This window comes from Opisthocomus hoazin, chromosome 1 (genome assembly GCF_030867145.1).
Source record: "Opisthocomus hoazin isolate bOpiHoa1 chromosome 1, bOpiHoa1.hap1, whole genome shotgun sequence".
In the NCBI taxonomy this organism is placed as follows: Eukaryota; Metazoa; Chordata; class Aves; order Opisthocomiformes; family Opisthocomidae; genus Opisthocomus; species Opisthocomus hoazin.
In genome coordinates, this window is record NC_134414.1 from 18,685,091 (window position 1) to 18,704,899 (window position 19,809).

Below are 19,809 nucleotides of genomic sequence, written 5' to 3' on the forward strand. Positions count from 1 at the left end.
CACAAACCTGTGAGGTGTGGAAAAAATAAAATGTGCTTATCTGAGATCCCATTGATAAGCATACCCTTCAGAGTGCAGATTTCTGCAGTGGTGTCCTCAGTAAGTAAGGGAGTAAGGGAGAATTGGGAATTAGAAAAAAAAACCATGCACAAAACAAACAAAAAAACCCACCCCAACAATAAAAATACCCCCACTTTAACCCCCTTTGTTTTTTCCTGTCACTTGAAACAAGATGTGTTTTCCCTCTTTTCATTAAATATTGCATTGGAATATTGCATTGGAAATTGTAGCAAATTGCATTCTTCTGTTTTCCTTGAAGATAGCACACTTGTGTAATCAGCCAAGATGGCTGAAAATCATTCATTGTTATTTCTGTTGGGTTTTTTCCCACTGGTTCTTCAGCTGGGTATGTTGTTAAGTCAATAAAACTCAGTTACGAATGTCTTCTTTTAATGTCCAAACTTTTAGTTTAATTTCACAGGTAAAAGTAGTTCCTGATCTGAAAAACATCTCTATGGTCTGTTCTGAGGACAGTTTAAAGTCTTGTCGAAGTCTTTTGCACTTGCATTCCTGAAATAATAAAATGCTCAGGAAAATCCCTTTAATTGATTCCTGAATAAGAACTTGAAAACTAGATTTTTAGGTTCAGTTTTTGTATAGTTATCAAATCATATAATTAAATTTCCCCCAATACTTATTGATGAATGTGAAGTACACAGTGAAGTCTCGATATCTTATGATATTCCCGTTTTAGATAAACATTTAGTTAAACATTACTTTCAAAATGGACATTAGAAGGCATTTCAGGGCTCTAGGATGATGGAATAAAATGGAAAACATCAGACAAACATGATTTGTTTCTTACAGTTGTAATTGCTAAGTTAGTAGATGGGAAGAATGGAGCAAACTGTAATAAGAGAGAACAGGGATAATGAAAGCAGCTGTCAGAAAGATACAGGTATATAAAATACCAGGAACTTAGCAAGAGAGGGAAAGTATTTCCAAAGCTGCATATTGGTGGAAAAGAGATCTAGGGAAGTAATCCTTGTATGGTGCATGCAGGAAAAATAAATTCATAACATGTTGAAGTGATATTGCACTTAGTGTTTAACTAAGGTTAGAAACTGTTAAATTTATATGAGGTTATCTTTAACATGACTTGGCTGTGAACTGCGTGAGGCAGGGATGCTGAAACCACGATTACAGAATTAGAGACTAGACTGTGAAGGTGGCCTTTTTAACCTAAGGAAAACTGACATTCTTCAGCTTTGGGTTCTGAATTTTTACAAGCTAGATTGCTTTTTACTTAGATGTGCTTCTTTCAGGTGATTGTAATTTTCTAACCTTTGTCCCTCTTTACTTTCCACTCTAATTGACCTTCTATCTTGTTTAATAACAGGGTTTGTAATCCTGGAACTTCTGAAGGGTGGCACAGGCTTCTGCTTGAGTTGCAGAATTAGGTAACAGCAGAAGGCTGTTGTTTTCTGTTGTCCCGTGCTAATCCCTTCATTGTCTGCTTTTAAGGTGGAAGAGGGTAAGGTATAAAAAGCAAAAGGCATGGTCCTGGTTCCAGACTCAGCAGGATTCTGAGTAAAAAGAGAAAGGAGGACATATATTCCCCACTTCATTAATATCATGTCTAGCTTGTCTAGAGCTGCTGGGTAGGCTGCCTTTCTTCTTGCATTGCTCTCTTTAGCTTCAGCTTCGCTCGAGTTTAGTAAATGCAGGTAGTCTAATTGCTGTCAGTCTTCCAGCAGAGATTGCCCAGTGGACATCCTGGAGCCTGTAGTTACAGTTCACTGCTCACATCCTTGCAGGACAGCTGTTGGTGCTTAACAGTGTCTGGGGGAATATGAACCTTCTGTGTCTGTTCAGCAGAGGAACAAGCTGTCCCATCTCTACCTGTTGCTGGCTATGGGATCACAGCTCACGTGGCAAAGCTGGTTGGTTGGCTCATCCTGGCCACCTTCCTGAAGTTTGAGTTTTGATAGTGAAGTGATGCTGGATGTCTCGTAAGATCAACCACTTAAAATTAAGCTTTAATCCACAGCAATGTCATCTTCCCACTATTTTTTTCCCTGCTGGGTCAGGATGGGACTTGCAGGTTGGAGTTGAACCTCCAGCGCTTTGTATTCATTCTGTTGTTTCTACTTGGTATTGGGATTCATTCTATTCCTACTTCACCTGTTCACTTACCTGTACAAGAAGTTTTATCTTATTTGTGATCAGATGTATGAAGCTCTCTTACAAGTAACTACATAAAAGATTATTTCAAATTAATTCAAGCTATTTGGCACTTCAGTTTATTTTGACATGACTCATGAAAATGTGACCCACCTGTCCATTAGACTATTGACTCTGTGCTGGACCTATGAAATAGTTGAAAGGGTAGAGAGAAGGCTAGAGAATTGAGTCTGCAACTGGTTTTGATTTTTGTTGTCTGTTATATTCTCACTCCAGTGGGCATATGGCATTTCTTCTTCATAAGTTACCTCTCCGTGGAAAGATGAGCTGTGGCAAGGGGAAAAGGGAGCAAGACTGTGAAGCAATAGCCATTTTTACTGCTATTATGACATAAACATATTTCGGCTTTCTTGGAACAGAAGAAAAGCACTGCTGTACCTTAAGTTAAACACTCAAAAGACAGTGGAGATTGAAGGCCTCTTCAGAGAAAAGATAATACAGATTCTTTGAGATAATTATCCTTTCTTATGATACTTAGAAGTGTTAGAGTTCCAGAAGTCCTCTATATATGATGAAAACATTAGTTCAAACTAATACAACAGATGGGTTTCTTTGCACCAAATCAGCCTGTCCTCCTGAAAGAAGCTCGCACCTTTTTTTTTTTTTTTTTTCTTTCTTCTTCTTTCTTAGTTCCCGTAAACCATAATCCTCATTTCCTGGCGGGGGGGGGAGGGTAGAATCCCTACCACTCTCTCATCACTGCTTCGGCAAACACATTCTGCAGCATATTGTGAAACTTAACAGATTCAGGCTATTCCAGACAATATGATGGAGAGTTAATTCCAAAACTGAAAGCCCCTGAAAATAGTGCCCTTGTAATACATTCAGCTTTTGCCAGACCTCTCTTTCACTATGGGAACTCCAGTGCCTCTGTTGACTTTCCCCAACACAAGACCAGTATGGTTAAAAATCAGGACTGTGAGGTAGGTTCATCCCAGTCGTGCATAATTTTATAAAATAAAATTTTCTTAGGTCTTGCTTTTATGGGGGAAGGGAAGTGTCATCTTGTATGCCTAATTGTGCATTAGGCATACAAGATGACACTTTTTCTTCTCCACACCCCAGAAAAGATGCATCACGTACTTCTGTGGGGTAAAAGAAAATGAAGCACTAGCAAAATGTTTCCTATGTTGGTGGCATTATTTTTGGCTGTATAATTCATTTGCCAGTTCTGTACCACCTCTAATTGTGCATGTCAAGATGCCCTAAATGGAGTCTGTAACACTCAAAATTCGTTGTGACAAGGTTGCGAATGATTGTTGCGTGACCTGCACCACACTGGGAAGAATGGTAGCCTTTAACCAAATGTAGTTTGATGTAAGTCAGGTGATCTGTTTTATCATTCTGTATGTTCTGGAGTTTAATGATTCTAAGATTTCACATGAATATGAAAAGTGATTTTGTATTATTGGTGTCTAAATTGAGAATAGTTTATTAGGAAGAAGAGAGATCCTTCTGATCAAACTTGCAATATTTTGTTACCACTTTTGAATTTTTCACCAACTTGCACGTTTAACTGTTTTCGGAAACTTTTAGAACAAGTATATACTCTTAAACATGAGACTTTTGCATTGATTTCACAGCAGTAACACATGTGAGCATACATTTCACACTCTCAGCATCAGTGTAGCTGCATGCTTTCTAGTGTCATGGCTTGTAATTTTGTAAAGTTTTTAATATATACCTTCTAAGGACAATAGTTTCCTTGCATTTGTCTGAATTTCATTTTAAAATGTTTATTGTTTTGGTTCCTTAGCCATGAATCAGCGCATCAGCCAGAGTGCTCCAGTGAAACAGCCACCCCCCCTTGCTCCTCAGAGTCCCCAGAGTGGTGTGATGGGGGGGAGTAGCTCCAATCAGCAACAACAGATGAGACTTCAGCAGCTGCAGATGGAGAAGGAAAGGCTGAGACTGAAGCATCAAGAACTGCTTCGGCAGGTGAGGCCACAGGTTAGACACCTACTTCCACTATTTCTTTTGTATGTTATGTTTTGTTTTGGCTGAGTTGTTGTTTCAGTGAGTCTTAAAGATTGGTGACTGCACGAAAAGCTTTGAGATCTAAAAAGGTCTGAATTCATTCTGTTACTGATATCAGGTTGGTAGTGAAAGCATCTGACTTCTCAGACTGAAGGATTTTGCTTTCCTCCCTCATTCCTCTCTAATAAAACTCTCTGAGAACAGGCTTCTTTACTATTAGGATGACATCATGCACTGTTGATCTGATGGGATATTCCTCCTGAGAATATATTTCCTATTCATTGAGTTCTGAGTCATGCAAAAAGACGAGAAGTTGGTTCCCGCAGCTGCTTTAGTTCTCCGTTTTAAGTGGAGGAAAGTCTTTCGCTTTTAGAACCTGTGGCTGGCTGTAGGATTTCAAAATATTTGTAAAATTTATATAATATTCACAGAGGAGAAACCTTGCTGCTAAAATCTTTATGTTACAGCGGAGTGGAGCATGGAACAACTGAATCACTTGTGTTGCATTTTGAACCTGTGGTTTTCTTATGCTGAAGAATTTCAAACTTCATAATTAGGCTGCAAGCTATTCCTTTCAGTATTTTTCTACTCTGTAAATATAGCTGTAGCAAATGTTGAAGTGTAGGACATTGGAATCTCTGGATTTTTAATTTGGGCTTGACTTCCTCTTGACTTTAAGCCTTCTGCTTCAATTTTTCCATCTGAATGTTTTAAGAGTTACTACCATCTGTGCTAGATACTTAGGATATTCTTTGGCGTTTTGGCACTGCCAGAGAAAGCACTAATCATCTCTTTGAGGAAAACCTTCTAAAGTCTTACCCTGTTTTCACTTTGGGTGATGGGCCTTATATCAGGAGAGGATAACATCTTCATGTCCTCGAAGACGGCTTTTCTCTTTCTTCGTCACCTGCAGTATTCTGTCTGGAATCTGACTCCCGTTATCCCCTTTGTAGTCAAGGCCTGTTTTGTAGGAATCTTCAGCATCTCTTGGTGTAAGATGGGTCATCTTTACAGCTGTTACTTTTTATAGTACTCTAGGTAAGAATACATTGCAAGGGTGGCATCAGGACTTTCTCTCTGCTTAAGCACCTGGGCTTCTGCTGTTCCTGCTTTGCTATTAATCCACCAACAAACATTTTACCCTGTGCTAGCATGCTTCTAGGTAGGCCTTCTAATTGTCTTCTTGCCTCAGTTGTCATTGAGAACCTGACTAACTTTGGACCAGGTGACAACCAGTTCCCTCCATGTTGTTCTCCCTGGTTGTTAAGCTTATCTGTCAAATATGCATCCTTGGTAAATCTGTGAGTTTTGTTTCACTGTGTCATGGTTTTCATAGTTTAACTCCCTTATTCTGTCTCATCTGGCCTGTCCTGGGGGCTTGATACTACAAGATGGTGTTTATAAGACAGCCTGCATAGTCAAACCATGCAGCTAAAGTAATTTTTATCCATCTTATTTTTACTCTTAGGCATTGCGGAATATCAATCCCAGCACAGCAAATTCTCCAAAACATCAGGTAGGCTCTTAACTGATGTTTCAGCGTAATTAGAAAAATGAAACCATTAAATTAGGCTAGCAGAGGAACTTTTTGCTACATAAAGGCATTCTAAAAAAGAAAAACAAAACCGAAAAAACCCATCAAGCTCTGCCATACACATTTTTGAACCACTTCTCTGGTCACGACCCTAATTTAAGAGTGCTGCATTACCACAACTTTATATCAATATTTAAAAGCAAATGAGGAATTCATTGCATGTTTTTCTGCATTAAGAACAACCTTCTTGTTTAGCATTCTTGAGGATACTGCCTTTCCAGTCCTGATGTCATCAAGATGTGTATTTTAAGCAAACCTCACATTATATCTAAGGTAGTAGCTTGTGACTTTTAAGTACTGTTCATATGAATTTTCTTATCGTTTGTTTCAACAGGTGTGATCTTAAAGAAGGTTATCTGTGATCTGTTAATAAAAAGTCACTTGAAATATTTATGATTTTTAAGCATGTACAATGTAACAGAATTATTTAATAGATTAGGCTAACAAAATGATTGCTATGGCGATATAGTATGTAATTATTCCATTCTGACATTTAATAGGCTCCTGCACAGATACATTTTCTGTGTAGGAAACAACAATTCTGAAAAGCCTGCCAAACTCAGACCAAAATAAAATTGGTCAAAATGTGAATCATAATAAACAGTTTAATGCGGACTTCTTTCAGGCTGTTAAGAAGTTGAACGTGGAATGAATCTCGAAAAGGCTGGATTTATGGATATATTCAGAGAGCTTCTTTCTTGCTATTGCTAACAGTATTCATAATCTACCGATTCTTAGGACAATATTTATATTGGCTTGTATTGTACTTGGTTTTTCTAAGAAAAACACTATACACACTAGGCAAGAAAACAGAACTAAAAAAAAAAAAAAGAATCCTTTGTTTGGAAGCCGTGAGTACTGGTGTACTATTGCATTCTGAAGAGTACCACGAAGTTTATACATTACTAGTTCTCCTGAGATCATCTTCAAAACAGAAACCTCAGACCTTAGAAATAGTACTGACACCCTGGAAAAAAGATGTTGTTTGTCAATGTAAGTGAAGCTCTAAAACTGAAGCATTTTAATTGAGATGTAATAATTTGATTCATTTACAGAGCATTAACCACATAATGATCTTGTTGATCATTCTTAGATCCAATTATGAAGGAGGAGAAAATTACTGAAGAATAGTTGGTATACAAGGGAAATAAGCAGGGCAGCATATTCCTCCACATCAGTTGGAAACACCTCATCTTCTGCCACAATTAGGTCATTCAGAAGGGAAGGTTTGCTTACTGAATGCCAGAAGCGTAGTCTGTGTTTTCTTGTATGGCTGAAGCCCTGTCATACGTTTGGTCACTCCTCCCCAGTAGCTTCTTCCTGTTGCCAACTCAGAAATGCGCAGCAAATGGAGAACTTTGGGATCAGCTTCATACTTAATAAGATCAGATTTTTGGAACTTCTTGAAATTCTGGCTTGAAACACTAAAAAGCTGCAAAAACTCAAAGGGACCTTATTGATAATTCGTTAAATGTATACGTAGTGGTCACTCTGCTTTGTCTGGGATGGGAACTGATGAAAGGATTTGTGCAAGAGTCAGTATTTCAGTTACATTTAAACTGGCTTCATACCAGGCTCACTTGCCTGGGATCAGTTTTATTAGTCGGCACTTGCTAATGAGTCAAGCTATGTTTGAGTGATCTGGTGGATAGAAAAGTAGGCAGTCCTGTGAACTTGGAAGTTCTGTAATACTACATTATTAATGTCGTAGCATCTAAATGCATCTTCTGTGTTTTCATGTGTCACTTCAAGAACGTAGCGAGCAGCCGCGTGGAAGAAGGCGCTTAGTAAACTGCTTCTGGAAATTGTTCTCTAAATGATTCTTGAGGCTTTGTAGCATAGAGCCAAATGTTGTCTGTCTTCTCCAATGATGCTATTATTGAAGTCCTAATCTGTACATCCATTCAGGTCATATTCAACCTAGAGAATCTGAAAAATCTGTAGAAACAACGAACATTTCTTCAGTCAGCTTTTTCTTTTTGACAGATCTTTTCCTTTGTGAATAAAACTAATGAAGTTTAGAGGAATTATCTGCTTTCATGATGATAAAGATGTGCTTGCGGGAAGAATAATAGCTTCTCTTGCGAAATTGTAGGTGTTCTTTTAAGAAATACTGAAAATAAAATCTTCAAATGTTCAGTGCTCTTAATACTGGGAAGACTTAAGTCTATTTTAGAGAGGGATTGTCAAGATCTTTCTTTTGTAAAGAAATTATATCACACCAGCATTCTTGAAGCTTGCCTTTAATGAAGTATCTCTTCTATATGGAAAAAAAAAACCTGAGAATGTTCCTTTTAACTGGGTCTCTGAGCTTTACTTAATCACAGAATCAAATAGGTTGGAAGGGAGTGGCAGAGATCAGCTAGTCCAACATCCTGCATCCAGCACAACCTCCTCTTCCTTCTTGACATTTTTGTCCACATAACCTGGATACAGTGCTGTAGTTGTATTCATATCTTTGGTCAGGTTTTTTTGGTACTGGGCAAACATTTTGTCCTTGTCAGTTCTTATCTCTCTGCCATGAAATTGTGGTCTCTTGTAGTAACACTAACACTCAAAGTCTTACGTATGAAGGCCTTAGCACTTAAATACCTCCTGGAAAGATTAAACAATTGCTTAGCCTCGTCATCTGTACCAAGTACTATAAAAGACTAATAAAAATTAGTCAAAGGTATTTGAAGCAAAAGTTGTAGCTTCCATATTTACTGTGTATAAACACGAGCTATTGATACATCTAGGGAATTTGAAAACACTAAGCATCTGTGCAGTTACTTACGCTCATCATCATCAATTATGTGTGTGAACACCTTAAAGATGCCTACCTGTCTTAGTTAAGAGATTGAGTGACTTGACTTTCTCTCCATCCCCAGTAGCTCTCCTCCCATTTTCCTGCAATTAGCATCTGATTGTCAACAATGTCTCACCTAAAGTAGATGTTCAGTCAGCTTTTAGAGAAATCATAAAATTGGCTAGATGTTAGGGAACAGATTTCTTGCCTTCCAGTGTACGATGGAAAGAGATAGAGGCAAATAATGTTGAGGTGCTGATGGCATTATTCTTGGACATTGTGCAGGCTACTTTCTTGTGCTAAGACTGGAAGACTTCGTATTTTTCTGCCGCTAATATTAGGGTATTTGCTGGTAAGATCCGCGTCCTGCATAGCCGTTTACATCATAGTTCCCTCTGTGTATGCTTGCTCATTCCTGTCTGCTGCTTTTTCCTAGCACTAAACAGAGATCCCTGTCTGAGAGCCAGATACAGCCCTGCTTCCTTGCTACTCTGCTGGGGTGTGCTTTTCAACTTGCTTTTCTGTTATCTCTGTGCTGCTTTCTTGGAAGTTCTGCATACCTGGAATGTGCTCTCTGTTTATAGTCTCCATTCTTTTGTCCTTTTTATTTTATGAAGTACCACTCATATTCTCTGTCCTGTTGCCCTGGACTTACTTCTTGCCAACTTTTGAGTGACATTCTGGAAACTCCCCTACTTGGTGAAGAATCTGCAAAGATATATGGCCAGTCTGTCACTGTTTTGTGAATCACTTGGGTTTTGTTACATATTTTTTTCATATTTGATCTTATTGCATAAAATATAAGCACTTACAGTACTGAATAGTTGCTGGGTTTGAAATACTATTTTAGTTTACTATGATTTTTTTTTTTTAATGAAAGTTCATTTATAACCAGTGTTTGACACCTTTCATCAGCTTAGTCGAGAAGACTTCCAGTGTTCCAGGAAAGTATTGGTTCCCTAGGACACTATTTTTCAGTCAGTTTGCATGTACACCAGTACAAAACTATGGTACTGTCAGATTTGTGACATTTTCTAGAAAGTAAGGAAAGCATCATTAAAAACCAGCACAGTCTTGAATTCTGTACCTTTGAATGTCCATGGTGTTTGCGAAGCTGAAGGTTTTACTGAGGACTTAAGTTTGGGGTTTTTTTTTTCCCCTCCCCTGTAATATGTCTTTCAATAACAAGATATACTTGTATTCACATCTTAGTGGAAATGGTGGGCAATAGTTATTTTAGTTTCTTAGTGAATCCCAAACAGCTTTGTCTCAGAGCTTTCATTTCCCATCCTTCCTTGTATTATCTGAAGCTGACCTAGATTAACAAGAGAAATGACTTCTCTTGGTTGCATCAAGGGCATTCGCTTGTGGGGGGGTGTTTGGTTTTGGTCACTTTTTTGTTGTTTTGTTTTTTTCTTAACAAGAGATAAGGTACTGAAGCCCGCCATTTGGTCTTAGAACGTGGCTTTTTTGACCCATGAAGATATGACCACTGGTATACAGAAACATTTTTGAAAAATACATTTTTCATGATGCAGGAAGAAAATAACAAGTCGCAGCAAATTCATAGCTGTGTGTCCTTTGGTTTTGATTTCCCTTATTACTTGATATTTGGTAGAGAAAATGGTCTGTGATGTGTTTTATTCTAAGAAAAGATCCATTATGTGAAAAGTTTTGAGGAGCGGTAGCTAATACACAGTGAAGAGTCTTTCCAACAAGTTTTTTCCCATTTAAAAATCTTGCTTCCGATTGAACATTTTACTCAAGAGTCACAAATAATACCTGAAACTTCTCATTTTATTGGAAGTAAATACGGTATCCCTCCTTTTCTTGTGTTTTACTCAGTACTAATAAAAAGAGCTATCAAGTTTTGCTTTGTCCCTCATAGTTTAAGTTTTCTGTTAGATGTTTCTTTTGTGGAATGAACAGAAAATTTTACTGATTTCTTACTCTCCAAAGTCACTAACAATGTTACTGGAGAACTGTCACTCAGATAAGGGAGCTGAGCAGCGTGTACGATATCATAAGTAACTTGAAGATTCCAAGCAGGCAGAAATGAATTTTGTATGCGTTTATCTCAGTTTTCATTGATCTGTTGCTACGTTATTGTTAGCAGGAATGTTTTACTTCATTAGGTAACAAACCATTGTTACTCACTGCATCACCTTCCAAAAATCTTTGTAATTAATGGACTGACTACTTTAGTCTGTGGCAGTAAATTCAGCATGTAATAACAAATCTTAGTGCATTGCCTCTATTTATATAGACATCTGTTTCTAGGAAAGCACTTGTATTTTAAGTAGCTAAAGGTTAGTTCAGATAATCTGTCAAGTACCTGTCATTTACTCTGCATCAGTTGCACAGAGCTTTGTTACAGAGTACCCACGAGTCTTACAGGTAAGGCAGCACATCTATGCCCTGCCATGACTTTATAAATTAATTCAGGAGAAGACTTAGCCAACTGTCTAGAGCCATTCCAAAGTGGGGCTGAAGACTGCAGCTGGAGAGTTGTGTGGTATTTTTTTAAGCAAAACATTTGCTTCTTAATAAAGTAACTTCTGACTGAGAGGTCTGGTGGACATGTTCTGGCAAACTGAACTGCAGCAGTTTAAGACAAACTCAGCTGTCTGCCAGAGATTGCCGTAATAATAAGGCAGCAGAACAGGATGTGTCTAACGTTGTTTTTTCATAATCTGGTAGCTGAAGCATTGGTGTGGCTACACAGCAAGACAGATCAGACACCTGATCTATCAGAAAAATTATTTTTCAGCTAGTTTGGTTTTCTGACTTGGCCTAGTGTCTGGCCATATGAATGCTAGTTCCGACTGAAGGGAGGGCTAAGAACATGCAGTCTAAGGCCAGCTGCAACTATCAGTAAAAAGTCACTATGGAATTGCTCCTGGGTTGTGACCTGCAGCGATTAAGAGATCAAGGCACGCGTCTTCCACTGCTCTGAGTAACAAACTCTGCTTCCTCTTCTAAACATTATTAAATAAAACGGAAGGTTTTGTCAGAGCATCAGGAATTTCATCTTGGAGTTGAATGTCTTATAGAAATTATGGAGATGTTCCTTGACATAATTACTACTTCTGTGTTTTGTGTTTCTGGTGAGCAGTACTACTTTAAAGACTGCCTAGAAAATGCAAGCATGATTGGACGTAAATAGGTAGGCATTATTGAAAGGGAGTCCTGCATGGCTAGATGTGTCGGGGGAAGGGTATGTTGACTGCCATCAAAATACACAAAATGTGGAATTCACTAGTTTTACTGCAAAAGCAACATTGCTGTTCAGCCATCTTGGGAGCTAAGTGCTTTAAATGTTCCTCAGCTTCTGAAATAGTATAGCTTTATTCCTTGTTGAAAACCATAGATCTAAGTGAAACCTTGTTAGTTTTTGTGGCAAGAGCTGTAGAATTTGAGTTTCACACTCTGTTGGTTTAAGTGGGAAATGCTGAGCATTGTTAACTAGAAGTTGCACAGTAGGAAAGCTACTTGTATTACATGAGTAACTTGAAAATTCAGAAGCTCTGATTCCACTCGCAGCACCTAAGCTTTACAGATTAACAAAATAATTGTATTGCTTGCTTGTGAATGTAGATCTTTATGGATAAATACACTGTCTAAAAGTCTGTAGATCTGCGTTTGTCGCCTTCGTCTGTTTTTTATCCCCCTAATTGCTTCAGGACACATTTTGTGTCTGTATAGGAGGCGTAGCTCACTGCAATGGATTTCCTGGAGTCATCGGTGCTGCTTGCAGTTGCAAAACCTAATCACAGAAGTACTGCTAAAGCAACTGGTCAACAGAAGATGTGAGTCATGTTGACCTCAGTACGAGATGGCCGTGAATAACAGCTTGTGCTGGAAGCAAACAAAAATTGCTAGAGGGGGGCCATGCAGCTCTGCATGGCCATCATGACTGCTGACTCCTGCGGACACGTACCTGCCTGACTCGTGCTCTGAGACACCCTGGCTGGGAAGTGCAGTACCGGAGCCATGGGCAGGTAGATAGCAGGAGGAGTATGAAGCAGTGGCAGAGAGATTTGTGCAAAACAATACAAATACAAACTGAGGCACAGGAAGTTCCATCTGAACATGAGGAAGAACTTCTTCACTTTGAGGGTGACGGAGCCCTGGAACAGGCTGCGCAGGGAGGTTGTGGAGTCTCCTTCTATGGAGATACTCAAGACCCACCTGGACAAGGTCCTGTGCAGCCTGCTGTAGGTGACCCTGCTTTGGCAGGGGGGTTGGACTAGATGACCCCCAGAGGTCCCTTCCAACCCCGAACATTCTGTGATTCTGTGGAAAAAACAGACAAGAAGCCAGGCTTCATTTACAAGCGTCTATTCCAAGTTGTGCTGCTCTATCTGTGCTTGCAAAGGAATCGCTTAAAAGCTTTTGTTCACAGAATGTTTATGCAGAAGATAGTATGTGGCATTGAGTTCTTCTCCAAGTGTATACAACACAATTAACTATCACTCTATCAGTATCACCTCTTAAATTTCATGCTGGTTTTCATGATTGCAACACTGAATGATTTGTTTCCCCCTTACTCTTCGCTAATTGCATAACTCCTCATTGCTGAATTCATTTGTCTTCGTTGTCTGTGCGTTTTCCCTGTTTCTTTCGTGCATATGCTGTAACTTTCTGGCCCTCAAACAAGAACGTAAATACTTAGTCTGAAGAAATAACTGGTGCTGAAAGTCTGCCCATAAGCATCGTGGTCTTCTCTTTCCCCTAACATTTCTCTTCCATCCCAGTGAAGCGTGTGGATTTCTTGGTAGCTGAGCAGTATTTGGGGCAGAAATGTTACAATTAGCCCTTTTAAAGTAAGTTTACACACACACACACACACCCCCCCCCCCACACACAGATATAAGGAAATATCAATTCCAGTTGAGTAGCGTATCGTATGTTTAATGTAGTAAGAAGATGGTTTGTGAGTTGCACGAGGGAGTCTTTTCTGTTTCCTCAAAAGGGTGATGAAGATAAAAATGCTCTGGAAAGAGTAATTTTATAAAGTTAATTTGGACAAGGTGTGAATGACCTGGAACTTCATGTGAAACTTAATCTGTATGCAATTATAAAAAAAAAAAACAAAACACCAAACTGGATAAGGTCAGCCAGATAAATTACACAATGCTGACCTTATTTTTAAAATTACTTTGCTTAAGGAGATGACAGATCATTTTAGTCTTTTATGCAATAACCAAAATTCAGCTTTTGTGTCAACAATAGGAATGCTAAGCTTTTATTTTCCCAGAGGTACTTAAAAAAAAGTTTTACATACTTACAAAAATAGGATGAGATCAAGTTATAGCAGTCTAAGCCAGGATTTTGTCATGGTTTTATTTTTGCCTCCAGACTTTAAATACTTCTAATAAAGGTTGTATTTTAAAGCATGAACTAAAACCCTAGAGTTCACATTGCTCTGTTTGGAGCTGGGAGAGGCTTGTACACTCCCATATGGTGTTTTTTTGTTGTTTTTTTTTTTTAAGTATGGGAAACACATAACTTTTTTTGTTGAAAATTGGTTTTATAAGGAAGAAGAAATAAAAGGATCATTCGTCAAGCAGCACAACATTAGCTTCCATTGTATGCACGTTTTAGGAAAAATAGTCTTAGTACACTCTTTAGGGCTTGTAGAAAACTTTGCTTATGTTACGGAATGATTAAAAATTGCTCCGTATTTGTTTCTGAATAGTTTGTCTTTTTTGGTAATTCCTTTCTCTTTCAGACTCCCAGACTGACATAAATTTATTACTTGAATGAGTAATGGAATAACATTCTTTGTAGGGGAAGTGGTGTAGTTCTGCCTTCTGAATAAGTAGCATTAATGCCTATTATAAATAGTTAAAAAGTGGTAGTTTTGCACTTTAAGCACTGTTGTTGTTAAAACAAGAATAAAAATATAATATTAAAAAGACTTATTTCACTGTGTTGTACGTGCCAAAGAATAGGCAAAATACAATTCTCTCTCCTGGCTTAATACACCTCTTCTTAGCAAGCCTTCAGTGAAATGTGATTTTTCTGTTTTAGCTGGGTAGTATCTAAGCTACATTTATTTTTACCATACCATTTAAATTCATAAATTGATGAAACTTCAAACTCACCTGCTCTCTAAGGATTTAGAAAATACAAAGGTAACTTTCACATTTTTCCAAATTGCTTATTCCTTTGTACTGATGTTTTTTCTTAAGGTACAGAAGAGAAAATTGTAGTTTTTTTCTTTTCTGGTGTCAGTGGCTCTTGAAAAGGTGGACCCGTATGGATTCCTGTTCTCTCCCGCTCTCTTGTTTTTTGTTTTTTTTTTTTCTTTTTAAACTATCGCATCACGAGGCAGTGAGTGGAAAGACCAGGCCTACCACACAACGAGATACAACGTCACTTTAGTGCTTTATATACAGAAATGACTCCATGTTAGTTTTGCTTTGTCATCACTGTTCGGGGCACTGGTGTGTGATTAAGCTGCTTCCGCAGGCTGCTGGCCCTTTGGGCCCCTCCTCTTTGTCCTAGCTGGGGACTGCTGCCCAAGGAAATAACCATGCAACACACAGATCAGAAGCAAGAGGGATGGGGATGAGGACAGGACATTCTCGCCACAGCCAGGTAGTTGTAGCTGCATAGGAACAGAGAGAGCACTGATTGATTGGCAACTCTGCTGTCAGAGCGGGGAAGGAACGTGTGCTGTATTCCTGGTATGAACTCAAGGCTGAAAAGATTCTAGAAGCAGTGGTGCAGAATCAAGTGTGTGTGTTTTGTTTTTTTTTAATGTTCCCTTCCTCCTTTTTCATTGCACAAATAGTGAGATGGAATTAATTAAAAGTAGCTACATCACATGAAGACAGTTTCTCAGAGAAAGGAAGGCTCAGGTGACATTTTGGAGAATTCTGGTCTCCAGAGGAGCGGCATAAAGATTGAGAGGTGAGCTAGCAGTTCTGGAGCCATCTCTGGGATGGCTGCTCTGAGACCTCCTGCCTTCTTCAGATCACCATTTGGGAAGCATTCCAGGAAAGAAAACCTTTCTTCTTTTTCTTTTTTTTTTAAATGAATGGAGTCCCACCTGTATATCAGCCTTCTTGTGTCAAGGCTGATGTGAATGACAGATGTTTGTAAACTTAGCTGTGAAGTAAGACCTCATTATATAGACTTTGCACTTGGTTTTCTTACATAAGCAAATGAAAATCATATGGATAAGCCTACAGAAATTATTATAGGTGCCTACCATCCTGTGATCTGAAAATGAGGAGGAGTAGTATTACTATTTATTAGGACAGTGGCCAACTAAGTGGTGGTGAGCAGAGGACTGGATTTACTTGGAGCAGACACTTGGGTGTGACAAACGCAAAAACCAATGCTATGTTTGTACACTTTCTGCAAAAGTCTAATCAACTGGAATGAGAAAACCTGCTAGTAAATGACATGAAACTTGGTATTAAAGAAATATGTAGAATAATAATCCACAGGAATGGGAGTGAAGCACATGCAGATTAGAAAAGGAAAAAAAGCAGGTGGTAGGGAGGCATTCAATATTTGGAACAATCTACTGGAAAATAAAATAACCTTAGACTTTTTTTGAAAGAAATCACTTTGAAGAAAAATTGAAGAGATTTTTTTTATGCATACATATTAAAAGCCTGTGGTGGTCCTTAGGCTCATAATTGAGAATGGATGGAGACTTCTCATCCTACAAGTGAGAAATATTGAGTATTGTGAAGACTGACAAAATTGGTTTTGCCGGAGATTAGCTTCCCAGGCACAGCCTGGAAATCACATACTGCTAATAATGGTAACAAGATAGTCAATAGATTTCTTTACCAGTCTCTACATTAACAAAGCACAGACTTGGTGAGCCATTGATGATGTTTTAGGAGAGCTGCTTGAAGAAAGTGATTATATTTTTCACATGTGTAACTCATGGATTACCTGCTTAAAAAGGGAGAGAAGGGGGCACTGGAAATTATATAAAATGCTGCTTATCTCCAGCCACCTTTAATTTTGTGCATTTTATGTTAAAACTTACTTTCATTAAATAGTAATGACAAGTTCAATGGGTGGATTGATTCAAGTTGATGGGCAGTCAGGTGCGTAAAAATGTATATGTAATCTAGTTTCATAACTGCAGAAGTGCAGTATCTTTGTTTTGCTAATAAATTTCTAGGGATTCGAAGAGCTTGGAAGTTTTATGTATGGGACAAATCACTGATTTAATCAGAAATGTCAAAATGCATACCTCAAACAGGAGTGAATGGGAACTTGTAGGGAAAGACTTTAAACTTTCCTGAATGAAACAAGCAAGATGAAAAGGAAACCAGGGACTAAATCAGAACTTAAAAGAAATGGGGGGGAAAGTGCTAGTCGGTAGAGCTAGATGGACATATCTTAGGGGTTGGATAGTGTTAACAATTCTTTTTTTGATCTTAAAAATAGACCTAGCAAAAGGATATTGAGGTGAACTAGAAAAGATTTACGTAAGCATACAGATATTTACATCCACAAATACATTTACAGTGAAGTGTCTGTAATAGGGGGCTTGACTGATGGAACTTTCGTTATCACTGAAGGCGGTAAAAATTCTTGCCTTGTCTTCAGAAACTTAATTTCATTTAAGTCTTATAACTGGAGATGGTAAAAGCATGAATTACTGGTGATGTCATGTGTTTATGTATCTGAAAAGTGCATTCAGATGCCTAACGTGATCTTTCTTTCCCCCCCTCCCCCTGTTCTAGGAATTAGCTCTCCGCAGCCAGCTTCCCACAATGGAACAAGACGGTGGATCTCAAAATCCCGTGTCATCTCCTGGAATGTCTCAGGAACTCAGAACAATGACAACAAATAGTTCTGATCCCTTTCTTAACAGGTTAGTAGAAGTAGCTACTAGAGGAGAAAAAAAATCATTTAAAATTCTGTTTGGTACATGTAATAGCTTATTTTGAACATCTGTCTGTGCCAAAAGCCACAGCTGTAAATGAATCTTTCCTTATATGGCAAGTCTAGTAAAAGTTGAGGATTAAAAGCTGTCTCCTGTGGGAGGAAGTAGTCTGTTCAGACTTGTAGGAAGGTTTTTTATTCAAAGTCATAACATGTTTGCCTCTGCATTAATCTGTTGACTAACAGTCATTTCAAATTACTGACTCAGAAGAATTTGTGAATAGGTTGCTATGAGATCAAATGAACTGTGAGGCACGTTTAGGACTACACCTTGAGGTTCGTTTTAATGTTTCTTCATTCACCCCTCCTCTCCAGGCATTTAATTTAGCAATATTTTTACTCTGTTAATGTTACGTCTGCAAATAGAGTGGCATGTTTTATTTTAAATGCCGTATTATTTTGATGTTGGTCTTTAATGCAAGATTTAGAATTTCACAGTATAGACTAGTCTTTTTATATAATTTTTTCCTTAATCCCTCAGAGTTGGAGTGTTTGTTTTGTTGGAAATACTGTTCTAATTACAGCTAAAAAATGCTTCATGCTAACCATTACAACTTTGGAGAAAGTGCTGCAGCTTAAGATAAGTCGTGTCTGTATTTTTTGCTTAGCATGCTGGAAAGAAAAGATGAAAATGGTAAACCAGTCAAATCTCTAAGCCGCATAAACTCTTAATTAATGGAGTAAAAATCTACTAACATATCAGCAGTATCAGGTAGCTTATCTTAAGCTGGAATAGTTAATTTTGTAGTTCTTCGTTGGACTATATTTTTTCAGCATTCTGAACTGATACCAGCTCGGTATCCCATACCGTAAAAGAGAAAAATTATATATTCTGTGAGAGTTCATCACTTCTTTTCTGCGTTACCTTGAAATGTTAGCCTAATTTTAGGACGCTTAATGTAAGCGCTCATGAAGTATAACAACTTGCTCGTCCTTCTCGTTAATGGTATGTTGTTATACTCATGGAAAACCCCATAAAATTCATCTTGATTCTTTCAATGTAAGTCTTAACTTCCATGGGTTTTGCCACCAATACAGTTTCAAAACTGCTCGTAAGGTAAGAAGTGCACATCACATTAGAACTGGCACGATTTTGGAGTAGGGCAAGCTTAGCACCTGCTGTAATTTTAGATACTGAAAACTGTTCAAATCTTTGTAAACCTTTGCTGCAATTATAAATCCCTTCCTGTATTCTTTTAAATAATTTAATGTTGCTAATATCTCATACTTAGGTTCTTTATCCCTAACTCTTCCAATTGCTGATACTCTGTCAGCTTAGCTGAAGTTTGTTTCATTTTCTGCCGTTTTCAGGAGACATCTTCATCATCTCGTATACTCTATCCTCACTCTAATTCTCAAAATTAGTAAAGTTGAGCGAGTTGGTTCAAGAACATACCCTCTGTCTTGCCAGTGGAATCTGTTGTCATTCATATAGTTTAGGTTATGTAAATAACATCTGTTGCCCTTAAGCTTTTTCTCCTACTGCATGAGGTATTGTCTGTGTTAGTGTTGTGTGTACTGTTGTGAGAGCAGGAGAGAAGTTTCTGTCTCAGGGTACGCAGTGCTTTGTATATATTGGAGAAAACAAAGTAAAGAAAAAAAATAAAAAAGCCTTGCAAGTGGAGAAGAAAGTAGTGGTGTTTTATTCTTAAATTCCCTAAGGAAGTAAGCAGTATTTCCAAGTTTTGGGTGAGCTCTTCAAGAAGACTTATCTCCTATGCAGACAAATCTGATTAGAAAACTTCATTTTTTTTATTTTTTTTTTTGTTAGAGGGAGGGATTGTCCTCCATGGAATTCGTCCTGGGATTCGGTGTGAGCCTTAACTGTGCGGGCCCTGTCCCAAGGAATAAAAAGGGCAAGAAATCTTAAAACTGACCTGCTGTCCTGTGAGAAGCCTGTGTAGATAGATGGCCTTGATGTGTTACCCTAACATACTAGCTGGAATTTCTGGAAGGCTGTTGCCATCATACATTGAGCCCAGGTATATTTTGAAATGTGTTCTTGAATGATATCAAATCCCCAAATTTCCAAAACCTGTTTTCTGACCCGAAAGAAATACATCTTCAGGTTTCCAATGGCCATGGCAGTAGACTAATGCAGTTTATCCATTGTGAGTCTACACACATGAAACATAAAATGATGAACCTTTACCTTTAATTAGAAACAGGAAAAAAAGCTAGAAAGGGCAATTTTGTTTTGTTTGTAATTTTTTGGCAGGTTGATAATTAGCAAGGACTATTTACCCTAAAGTGCAAAATGATACTACTTGCCTAGTTG

General features: G+C 38.2%; 1 protein-coding gene across 4 annotated transcripts in view; it reads left to right on the top strand.

The window, feature by feature from the left end:
* Positions 1 to 19,809, top strand: part of YAP1 (Yes1 associated transcriptional regulator) — a 92,937-nt gene that overhangs the window by 65,988 nt on the left and 7,140 nt on the right. For 2 of the 4 annotated variants that reach the window (XM_075417915.1, XM_075417906.1), the window contains 2 exons: positions 4,001 to 4,182; positions 17,330 to 17,460. In XM_075417915.1, coding sequence (XP_075274030.1) covers positions 4,001 to 4,182; positions 17,330 to 17,460 — 313 coding nt within the window. Of the gene's footprint in view, positions 1 to 4,000; positions 4,195 to 5,689; positions 5,738 to 17,329; positions 17,461 to 19,809 lie in introns of all 4 variants that reach the window. The other 2 variants (XM_075417893.1, XM_075417899.1) reach the window with 2 other exon arrangements.